The sequence below is a fragment of the Squalius cephalus genome (genome assembly GCF_949319135.1).
Source record: "Squalius cephalus genome assembly, chromosome: 13".
NCBI classification, from domain to species: domain Eukaryota; kingdom Metazoa; phylum Chordata; class Actinopteri; order Cypriniformes; family Leuciscidae; genus Squalius; species Squalius cephalus.
This window is the reverse complement of record NC_137134.1, coordinates 17,718,820-17,731,031: the sequence shown is the minus strand read 5'-3', so window position 1 is coordinate 17,731,031 and position 12,212 is coordinate 17,718,820. Positions and strand designations below refer to the sequence as shown.

Genomic DNA, 12,212 nt, shown 5'->3' with positions numbered 1-12,212 from the left:
CTGTTTCAACATAATAAGAAATATTTCAATAGAACCAAATCGGCATATTAGAATGATTTCTGAAGGATCATGTGACATGAAGACTGCTGAAAAGAACCAGTTATTTTAAATTATAGCCTAATGAAATTTCACAATAGGCCTACCTATTGTTGATAAATAAATGCAGACTTTAAAAAAAAAACATCTTACAGACCCCTTAAATTTTAAACGGTAGCCTACTACGGTATTGTATGTTTACATGGACTGTGATCATGATTAATATGATACAAAACAGTTGGAAATATATTAACAATAAACACTTTAAAAATATCAGATGTAGCCTACCAATTATGGTAGTAGTTTTGTAACCTTTTTCACGAACCTCCGATCATGGCACAAACTGAAATTAAACATCTGCTTATGTGACTGTACATTAGCCATGTAAAAAGGCTCACGTGAAGGCAAGACAGTTGCAATTTAAATCATATTTGATAACTTTGAAAATACATCATCTATTTTAGACCCTTCGACGCTAAAGTATATTTTGCTCACAAATGTTACCGGTGGGATCCATTTCTATTCAACACAAATATATACACCGCATAAGAGAACCTCTATGTTTAGTTTGACATGGTTTGGTAACTATCATCAGTGCTGTTAGTCAGAATGTAAGTTCAATAGGAGTTCTACACAACATCCGGGCATTCCACCGCTTGCGCAGAATCGGAATGGCGGAGGTAAGTGAGCTGCGGGGCTTGGGGGAAGAACAACACAAGGATTAAACATTTCAACCGCTCCGATACACTTTAACCGCCAGCCGCGCATTAACAGACAGCTTAAGACCCCGGCCGTCTGACCGACCGACCCAGAAAACGGCAAAGATAGTCGGTCACTAATAAGGAGGAAGTTAAAATGGGAGCACTCCTCAGCGTTTCGCCACTCTATCTATCTCTCTGTCTGTACGCGTTCACGAGCGTTTAATTCGCCAGATCGAGCGCCGTACGAAACAACGGGAGAGCTGCGCGAGCGCTGGTGCTGAAGTGTGTCCCAGGTGCGCGCGGAGCAGGACGGATGGCAGGTCTAAACTTTCAAAACTTCAGATATACTGTCACAGCCTCCTCGACTTCCCTAAAACTGTTTCCTTCTCGCACCGGTTCGGAGTCACGGTGCAAATGTTCAGCACTGACTTACAGGAAAGCGCCTGAGTGACTAACCGCTGCAAACTTCAGGAAAGCTCAAAGAGGTCACATACAGATGCGTTTAACCGTTAGGAAAAAAATGAGAAAAAGACACATTAAACATGTTTGAGGTGCTTAAAAATTCTTTAAAAAACTTTGAGTTTTAGACTAAGTCTAGAAGTGTCTATGAGGTACGCCTTGAGAATTAAGTTCAATTTTGAGGTGTAAAGTCACTTTTCTAAGGGAGGCTTGTTAAATGAGGGAAAGAGACAAGGTGTTACTAAACCATGTGTCTTAAAAACAAAGGTTCTTCATTGGCACTGATTGTTCCACGGAGAACCTTTAACGTCCACAGAACATTTTCATCGCACATAGTGGAAAAAGGTTCTTTGGATTATTAAAATGTTCTTCACACTATGGCATCACTGTGAAAATCCACTTTTGGAACCTTTATTTTAGTGATACTATTGCAATTTTGATCAATTTCTTATCACATTTCTACCGTAGAAACAATAACTGTTATTTTGGTGTAAGCAATGTTTACCATGGTACATTTTTGTAAGGACTTATGTTCTAAAAAATCTAGTACAATTAGTATTGGAAATAGTCTTCTAGATTAAATATTTCATGAAGTAGTCTAAAAGTCTTTGAAGAGTAATTCACGAGTTCTCCTGCCCTTTGCAGTCTAGTTAATGGTAAACAAACTTGGCTTGCTGTCCTCAATGGAGGCTCGAGCTACGAGCTAAACTCCCCCATAACAGTAATGTGCAGAGGAATTATAAGAGAAATGAAGGAGGAGGGATGCTGGAAGAATTGACGCTGGGATGGTGCAGTGCCTGCTGCTTATATGCTCATTATTATGAAGGACAGGACTGAATCTTTAGGCTCCTCCCGAACCTACGTTTGGAACAATGATTTAAACAATGTAATTTTGGTGAAAATTATGTTTTTTGTGGTAAAATTTTGTAAGGATATTGTCAGATTTTTTTGTCAAACTTAAATAATTAACGTGGTTCAGATAACATACTATTTTGAGTTGCTGTTGATTAAACCAATCTGTTCAATGAACTCAAAATTTGAAAGCAACCAGGTTGGTTACTTTTTTTTTAAGTTAAACCAACTATTATTTTTTACAGTGGCTGGCCTATTTCATTTTTCCACATTATCTTTGTATATACAGTGGCTTCAAAAGTTTTTTGGACACTTAGGCTAAGTCACTTTTAAAAATGCCTGAATGTCAATGCTTGAGAATCAAAATATATCGGTGCCATCCGCCTACAAATAATGCAACACCTATTCTCAAAACATTTTTATAATCCATTTTTTCCAATTACTTTTAAATTTAACCAACATTTAGCAATGTAATTGAATTATTGATATGAAATATGTATTTTGAGAATTCTCTGTTTTCATTGTGCTTTAGCTGTGCGAATGGGCTCCAAGGAACAACGGCACAGTCGTGTAGACATTTTCCACCAGGGCTATGCGGCGCCACTGGAGGGCCCATCCCGGGCATCCACGTTCCTAGAGGAGCAGGACTGGACCCTGGCGGCCCTGCGGAGGCAGGCGGTAAAGATGGCAACCAAGACCCATTCAGTGAGTGGAACAACTTCTTGCTATGCATTGATAGATTAAATTAGCTTCTTATTACAAAAAATAGATTGTTTCATTTACCTTTCCACAGGGTGGTGAGATGCCACTCGAGCAACTGCTGGCACTTTATGGGTACAACATGCCTGATCCTGTCCTGGAACAACAACAGGAGCCGAATGAGCTAGCAGCTAGTCTGCCTGAAATGACACTGGACAAGGTCACTATCACTGGTTTACTCTTGGGCTTGTCCTCCTTAGTAGATTCTTGAAATGCTCTGGCCTTCATTTGGAAAATTGGAAAGTAACATATTATTTCTTCTAATTGCAAATAAAGTCTGTAATTTTGTAGGTTCAGACAGGTAAAGATCTGCTCTCAGGTGGAGAGGATGTGGACAACCATTCCTCTGCTGATGACTTCACACTCTCCATCACGTCCCATGCATCTGACCTCTTACACCACCTAAGAGGTAGCACATTACATTACAATGCCTCTTATTTTACTGTACTGTCAACTCCTAAGTGAATATTCTTGGAAGCAATGTCATGCTAGCTGCCCTATTTTTATTTTGTTAAATCCGATTTTTCTACACTGCGCATACATTTGAAACTTAATCATGTTTTTCTTTTGTCAAAAATGTTTGAGCTCTGAACCTGTTCTTAATCTTGCCAGGTGATGACAAAGACACTTCAGTCAGCTGCTCCGAAGACGACTCAGAAAGCACCTCTAACCCCTCCAGTGATGGCCGAAAGGTAAAAAAAATGATTCATGTTATAGTTTACTATGTTTATATTTCATTTAATTTTAGCTTTATTTCAGTGACCAACAATTATTTTAATAGTTTTAGCTTTGGTTAACAATTACATTTAATGAAATTTTAATGGTCTAAGAACAGAGCCTAGTGGGACACCATAGGTAAAAGTATCAGTAGGCCATTCTGTGCCAAATGAATAAAGTTTTCTGACACAATACTTAAAAATTTCACGTTGGAAAACATGACCATTATGTTTTTTAAAAAGAAATTCATACTCTTTGATAATAATTGTATCAAAGTGAAGTACTTTTGTAAAGTACCAAATCAGCATATTAGAATGATTTCTAAAGGATTATGTCAGCTTTGCATCACATGAGTATTTTATATTTTCAAATAGAAAACTGTTATTTTATATTAATTATTTAGTTTTGTATTAATATTTCACAATATTACTATTTTTAATGTATTTTTGATCAAATAAATGCACCAATGGTGAGAATAAGAGACTTCTTTCAAAAACAAAAAATTTACTGACCACAAATGTTTGAACAGTTGTATCTATAAAATAGAATTTATAATATTTTTATAACGATTTAAAAGCTTAGTGGAAAAAAAACATTGTAGTAATGCTTTTATGCCATGTTTTGGTTATCAGGACATCATGGTGGGCCCCCAGTATCAGGCTATAATTCCTTCTCTCTGTACACACACTTTTTATGAAAGAGGTGAGTGTCTTCTCTCGGCTGGTGTCCTTTACACTGGCTCCAGGATTGTGGTTTCAGTGGTCTATTTTGCATAACCGACCTGTCGAGTCCCCAAGGACCCACACCTGTTTTGTTACTGTTATCCCCAGCCTATGAAAATGAGGACCAGTTGTTGTGGACTCCTGATGTGTTGTCCAGTCTGGCAGTAGAGAAGTTTTTGCTTGAAGTCCAGAGAAAAGGGTGTGACAGTGGACCTTCAAACAGTCTGACCACAGGAGATATAGTCAAAGACAATGAGCAGGTTGGGTTGAATCACTCTGATATAACTCTTTATTTTTCATGCAATTTGGAAGTGGCTGAATTGGAGGGTGAAGCATGCTAGCAGTGTTATTTTAGTATTATTTATATACTATTATAGCATTTATTATTATTTTGAATTTTAATATTTTGACTGTATTTCTTAATGTGTTTCAGTAATGTTAGTAATTTCAGATTACTAAGCATATATATCAGTTATTTTCCATTTCATTTCATTTAGTTTGTTTTATTTCAGCTTTATTTCAGTTATAAAAATAGTTTTTAATAGTTTAAGCTTTAGATAACAATAACAACACTGCTTGCTAGACTGATTTATTGAATTTTGCTTAATTATTTTTGTGACAAATAATAATGTATGATGTGTTTGACAAGTTACATCTTGTAATTAAACTTCACACACACACACACACACACACACACACACACACATGCGTGTGTATATACAGAGGTTGGACAATGAAACTGGGCAATATACTGTTGGAGGTTTCATGCCTATAAATGCATAGCCTGGTGACCAATCATTACTGATTTCACATTCCATCAGTTTGAATTAGCAGAGCAATGGCACAGTTGTACATGAAACACAATCCACACAACATAATAGGAGACATATCAGAGTTCAAAAGAGGACAAATTGTTGGTGCACGTCTCACTGACTCATCTGTGACCAGGATAGCAAGTCTTTGTGGTGTATCGAGAACTATGTTATCCAGGATAATGTCGGCATACCACCATATTGGATGAACCACATCCAACAGAAGTAACTGTGGACGCAAGAGGAAGCTGTCTGAAAGGGATGTCCGGGTACTAACCTTGATTGTATCCAAAAAACATAAAACCACAGCTGCCCAACTCAATGCAGAATTAAATGCGCACCTCGATTCTCCTGTTTCCACCAAAACTGTTTGTCGGGACCTCCACAGTGTCAATATTCATTGTTGGGCTGCTATAGCCAAACTTTTGGTCACTCGTGCCAATGCCAAATGTCGGTTTCATTGGATCCAACAGTGCAAATCTAGGGCTGTGGACAATGTGAAGCATGTATTGTTCTCTGAGTCCACCTTCACTGTCTTTCCCTCATCCGGCATGGGAGTTACGGTGAGGAGAAGCCCCAAAGAGGCTTAACACCCGGACTGTTGTTGCCTAGAGTGAAGCACGGGGTGGATCAGTGATTGGGCTGCAATATCATGGCATCCCCTACTGTGCTCAATCGGCGCGTCACTGCCAAGTACTACCAAACCACTCTGGAGGACCATGTGGACCTAATGGTTCAAACATTGTACCCTGAAGGAGGTGCCATGTATCAGCATGATAGTTGTGACGGCAAGCAAGACACAGCAAGACTTGTGACAGTATGGTTTGATGAACATGAAAGTGAAGTTGAACATCTCCCATGACCTCTACAGTCAACAGATCTGAATATTATTGAGCGAGTCAGGAAACGTTTTCTTCCACCAGCATCACATAGTGATTTGGCCGCTGTTCTGGAAGAGGAATGGCTCAAAATCCCTCTGGCCACTGTGAAGGACTTCTACCTGTCATTCCCAGGACGAACAGATGCTGCTGCTGTATTGACTCCAAAAGGAGGCCCTACACCAGGGTTCACCAATCTCGGTCCTGGAGGGCCGCTGTCCTGCAGAGTTTAGCTCCAACCCCAATTAAACACACCTGAACCAGCTAATCAAGGTCTCATTAGGCATACTAGAAACTTTCAAACAGGTGTGTTGGAGATGATTGGAGCTAAACTCTGCAGGACAGCGGCCCTCCAGGACCGAGATTGGTGAACCCTGCCCTACACCATACTAATATATTATTGTGGTCTTAAACCAGGTGTTTCAGTTTCATTGTCCATATATATATATACAGTGTATATACATATAATGAAATTATAATGGTCCAAGAATAGAGCCCTGTGGGACCCCATAGTTAAAAGTGTCAGTATCAGTAGACCACTCTGTGCAAAATTAATCAAGTTTTCCTACCCAGTACTTACTTAAACTATGTAGCGACATTCAAAATAAATAAATAATAAAAGTAATATTTAAGATTATTCTGCATTATTTCTAATTATATAAGCTTCTTTTTTTTCTTTTTTGATTTTACAAAACATGTTGGAAAATATGATCATCGGGTTTTGTAGAGTTCATACAACTCTGGTGCTACTGCCATTGAAGCAAAGCGGCAACATGCCACATAAAAAGACATTTTGAAATTACATAGATGCATTTTCACTAGTGGTTTCATTCTTTTGTATCTCGCTGTAAGTTTTTATTGTCTTTAGTGGGTCATGTTTTGATCTTTCAGTGGTTGCACTTATTCTTTCATTCCATCTCTTTTGTAGGCTCTTTATGAACTAGTAAAATGCAACTTTAATCCAGAAGAGGCACTAAGAAGATATCGCTTTAATGTCAAGGTTTTCAATGGTAAGACCTCTGTTTTGTCTTTTTTTTATGCCTTTCTTTCTCAAACCTTCTTTAGCAGGAAGTGACAATCCTGATATGTATAGCTGGTTAATCTCAAATATTTAAAAAAAAAAAATTCCCAGAAGAGCTTTGTGCCTGGAGTGAGGAGGAGTGTCGTAACTTTGAGCATGGCTACCGTGCCTATGGGAAGAACTTCCACCTCATACAGGGCAACAAGGTGAGTACCAAATTTGTCTCATAACATACATTGTTTCCCAGTAGGATTTGCTGCTGATGTTTCTACTTTTAGAGAAATTAGAGCGCCTTCATGTGTCGGTCTCTCTTGTTTGGTCCAGGTCCGCACGCGCTCGGTGGGTGAGTGTGTAGAGTACTACTACATATGGAAGAAATCAGAGCGGCATGAGTATTTCACACAGCAGGCCACCAAGCTTGGTCGGAAAAGGTGCAATCTACCATCTGGGAACATGTGAGTGTGTTTTTTGTTTGTTTGTTTGAAGTTTTGACATTTTTAGAATAATGATCTGATGATATTTAAATGGTTTATGTGTCTCTTAGAGAGGATGCTGAGCCGGATGGAGATACTGGTGATGTAGAAGGTGCCAATCAAGGTTTGCCAAGTAGGTCTTCCATTCAACTCCAGCCTCCATCGCCACCTGCAGTCATGGAGCTGGATAAACAGGGTACGCTTTAATAGTTCTTGGATATTACACTTACTTTTCCACATGCATATGTATTCATGGATTCTTCCATTGCGGCCAAGTTTCTAAGTTTTTTACAAGCTTCTTCATTTATGTTCATTTGTTTATGTCCAGCATAAATGCATTTTTCTTGGTTTTGGTCTATGATTTGTTTCATTGTTGTTTTCCATCTGCCAGCATTTTTCCTATTGTGTTTGTGTTCTTTTATGTTCTGTCACCTTTCATTTGGTCGAACAATCCAGAGGAGAGCCTGAATTGCGCAGCTCAGTTTCAGGGTCGTCCACGACGGAAACGCACACCGCGCTTCCTATTAAAGCCCTGAGCTTGCTGCTCACAGACAGCCTAAAACTGACAGATACACAGGTAAAAACAGAAGCGGAGAAGTCCCGGGAAATGGATCATTCCTGTTATGTAGTACATTTTCATGCCCACATCATATGTCTTCATATAGTGAATAAAATATTAAACTCACTTTTTTATTATATATAAAAAAAAAAATCATCTTTTAAAAATGGTAATCATATTAGTTATGTTTGCTATGTTCTCGACTTAAGGAATATTCCTGAAAGTATTGCAAGATTATTTTTTTTCCTTTATCTAATCAAAATGTTCTACACAGCTGTTTTTTATTTTTTTAGGGGTGGAATATTTTTTTAATTTTTAATTATTTTTAGTGCTGTTAAATTGATTAATCACATCTAACATAAAAGTTTTTGTTAACATAATGTGCGTATATTTATATATATATATATATATATATATATATATATACTTTTATATACTTTATTTATACGCACATATACAGACGTGCGTGCGCGCGCGCACACACACACACACACACACACACACACACACACACACACACACATATAATATAATATATATATATATATATATATATATATATATATACAGTACAGGCCAAAAGTTTGGACACATTACTATTTTTAATGTTTTTGAAAGAAGTTTCTTCTGCTCATCAAGCCTGCATTTATTTGATCAAAAATACAGAAAAAAATTTAATATTGTGATATATTATTACAATTTAAAATAATTGGTTTTCAATTTATTATACTTTAAATTATCATTTATTTCGGTGATGCAAAGCTGAATTTTCAGGATCATTACTCCAGTCTTCAGTGTCACATGTGACATCCAGTCAATCACATGATCCTTTAGAAATCATTCTAATGTTCTGATTTATTATGAGTGTTGGAAACAGTTCTGCTGCCTAATATATTTGATGAATAAAAGGTTAAAAAGAACTGCATTTATTCAAAATAAAATTATTATTTTTTTAATATAAATCTTCTTTATTATCACTTTTTAGCAATTTAACACATCCTTGCTGAATAAAATTATTGATTTATTTAAAAAACAATAAAGAAAAAAATTACTGACCCCAAATTACTGACCAGTAGTGTATATTGTTGTTATAAAAGATTTCTATCTTGAAAACATTTGCTTCTTTTTTTTTCTTTTCTTTTTTCTTTTTCTTTTTTTTATTCATCAAAGTATCCTAAAAAAGTATCACAGGTTATGAAAAAAATATTAAGCAGCAGAACTGTTTCCAACTTTGATAATGAATCATCATATTAGAATGATTTCTAAAGGATCATTTGATAGACTGGAGTAATGATCCTGAAAATTCAGCTTTGCATCACAGAAATAAACGATAATTTAAAGTATAATAATTTGAAATCCAATTATTTTAAATTGTAATAATATATCACAATATAATTTTTTTTTCTGTATTTTTGATCAAATAAATTTAGATGAGCAGAAGAAACTTCTTTCAAAAACAATAAAAATAGTAATGTGTCCAAACTTTTGGCCTGTACTGTATATATATATATATATATATATATATAATATAATATATATATATATATATATATATATATATATATATATATATATATATATATATATATATATATATATATATATATATATATATATATATATATATTATACACGCACATATATTATATAAGATGCAATTTATCGTGATTAATCGATTTGACAGCACTAATTATTTTATAGGGTTTTTTTTTGTCCTCAATAATACTTTCCGTCCTGTTACTCACTCACATTCCGCACTGTGAGATAAAAATACAGAAATCTTTATATCAAAATTTCACAACTTTATCTGTTTGTTTACATCAGTGTTGTTTTGTGTTATTTTAGTATTTATTAATATTCTGATCTAGCGTTTATTTTTTATATTTTCAGTTTTAATTTTAATTTGTTTAATTTTTAGTGTTTTTATGTATAACTTTATAACTTTAGTACTTCAGCAAATTTCTTTCAGTTAGTCAGCATTCTAATTTTCTGTTTATAATAAAAGATTGTTATAAACTGTCAAGTCCCTAACTTACTTGCGCCCTATTCAGTTCCATCCTGTTCATTTCTTTATTTCCACCCTGTTATACTTTCATACCATTGTGAAAATAATGAAGCTATAATTAAGTTAAGTGTCTGAACGCGACCAAAGCATATTTATTAAATGTGGTACTGCGTAACAGGAATGATCCAATCACTACAAGAATAAACAGAGTGGAACTCCTTTGGAAAAGTTGTCTTTTTAAATTGTAAAACAGAAACTCACCGTACATCTACTCGTTTTTTTCTTTTCTGTTTTCCCCCAAATGCTCGACCACTTTTTCCTTAATATTTTCTTATTTTTCCAGGTTCTGAGCGAGACATTGGGGAGCTGGAACTATGTGCAGGTACTTGTTCTAGCCCACAGGGGGAGCAGTCGTTCAGACAATCTTCGCCTCTCCCACGAGCGCTCCAGACGCCAGACATAGCCTCCCCGTCCACCCAGCTTTACTTCTCCTCGCTCCCCCTTAGCCACTCCGTCCCTTCATCCCAGCCAGACTCAGGGCTCCTGGGAGCAGGTCTTTACCAGCTACAACTGGGGGCTTTTCCTGAAGATCCTATACCTGCCTGCTCAGAGTACGTTCAAATTGACTCTTCTTTGCCTTCCTCGCCTGTCCCACCCGTCCCAGATTTTGGGGTACTCGGTAGCCTCTTGTGCCCCCCTTCCTCCATCTGCTCCGCACCCATCCAACACAGCAACTCACCCATTCAGCGAAGGGAAACATTCCAGATCTAAGCAAACGTGACAACTGTCATTCACCTGGAATTTGCAGTTGTTGCTCTTCATGCTACTCCAGAAAAGCCTGACTTAAAGGGATAATTCAACCAAAAATGAAAATTCTGTCATCGTCACTCACCCGCCTCATGTCATTCCAAATCTGTTTGAACACAGATTTTGTCCATACAGTGAAAGTAAATGGGGTCCAAAACCTACAAGCTCCTAAAATGAAGTAAAGGTAGCATAAACGTAATCCAAGTGCACTACTTTTATCTGATGTTAGGGCACTTTTTTATTTTATGTTTATATATATATATTGTGTTCTGCCAGAGAAAGTAAGTCATACAGGTCTGGAATCGACATGAGGGCGAATAAACTTTGACAGAATGTTCATTTTTGCCTGAGTGATCCCTTTAATCAAGGAATGTGTTCGAGAATTCCTCATTTAAACCACGCTGTCTTCAACTACTAAACTAGTAACCAGGTGTTTTAGGGAGCTGGTTGTCTCTGTCAGACTACTACATGCAATGAAAGTGTTTTTTAACTACCTAATTGTAAGCTTCTTTGGAAATATGCAAGGATTTACAGTCCCTTTGAAATGTTCGATGGTCTCATTTTGTAAGCGCTTGCGCAGTAAATTCTTTCTTTCATTGCATGTAGTTCTTATAAGCTCTCAGAACTTTAATTTTTAAATCTATTTCTTTTTGCTAAAGCATAAAATGTTTTACTTGTAAAGAAGATATCATCAAAAATGAACTACTAATGCAGTTGCTTCGTCCGTTCATTTGTTGGCTTTCCCGTTGTAGGTTCTCTTTGTGCAATAATGATAAAAAACACAAGTTCCTCAGGGGCTTCGATCGTTTCCCTCTCGGTCTGGTCCGTCGGTACTTCAGTACTAAGTGTTGAAGAGGGTTTTTAAATGGGTTATGAATATACGCTCCGTATGCTTCGCCAACAAATCCCGATGTAAGTGGCGGATTCACTCTATTAAGTTTCTCAGGTTTTGCAGCCAGTTGTCTTTGCGTGAAGCCACAACCTGTCAGCCCACCATACTACCCAGAATCCTTCACTTTCCAGACAAACTGGCACCGTCAAATCTAGTGCAGTACCTCATTTGTGACTGGACTTCTGTTATTTAGGATTAAAAAGCATCATGTATTATCATCCACATCCCCTTATATGCTCAGCTTCAACATGTTTTCTAATTGGCTTTCAGTTTTGTCTGTAGTTTACACAAGGTTTAGAAGATACGAAAGGGAGTCGAACACTGCCTTGACTTATTTTACTTTTTTAAAGCAATTTATGTATTACTGCTCCTGTTATATTGATTTATTGTCCATGTTATTATATTTTGTAAATAATAATAAAAAATTTGAAAACAAACTCTGTCTATATACTCTATTTATATATCACACCTGACGGCTTGTCATCTTTAAAGCATGAATATCTGTGCTCTGTTTTCATT

The 12,212-nt window shown here is 36.5% G+C and overlaps 1 protein-coding gene across 5 annotated transcripts; it reads left to right on the top strand.

Moving 5' to 3' along the window:
- The first annotated feature begins 622 nt into the window (after positions 1 to 622).
- mier2 (mesoderm induction early response 1, family member 2) lies at positions 623 to 12,102 on the top strand. Of its 5 annotated transcripts, none has more exons than XM_079890073.1 (13): positions 623 to 716; positions 2,581 to 2,753; positions 2,842 to 2,967; positions 3,099 to 3,216; positions 3,420 to 3,499; positions 4,157 to 4,226; positions 4,355 to 4,506; positions 6,865 to 6,946; positions 7,069 to 7,163; positions 7,282 to 7,412; positions 7,502 to 7,626; positions 7,887 to 8,007; positions 10,338 to 10,417. In XM_079890073.1, exons 2-12 carry the CDS (start codon positions 2,589 to 2,591, stop codon positions 7,964 to 7,966), a joined length of 1,224 nt encoding a protein of 407 aa, XP_079746199.1. In that variant the 5' UTR covers positions 623 to 716; positions 2,581 to 2,588; the 3' UTR covers positions 7,967 to 8,007; positions 10,338 to 10,417. The 5 variants fall into 5 exon arrangements, with proteins under 5 accessions (XP_079746199.1, XP_079746197.1, XP_079746198.1 ...); XM_079890072.1 differs by lacking the exon at positions 623 to 716 and adding an exon at positions 814 to 1,057; XM_079890071.1 differs by lacking the exon at positions 7,887 to 8,007 and having other exon boundaries at positions 10,338 to 12,102.
- The last annotated feature ends 110 nt before the right edge of the window (positions 12,103 to 12,212 follow it).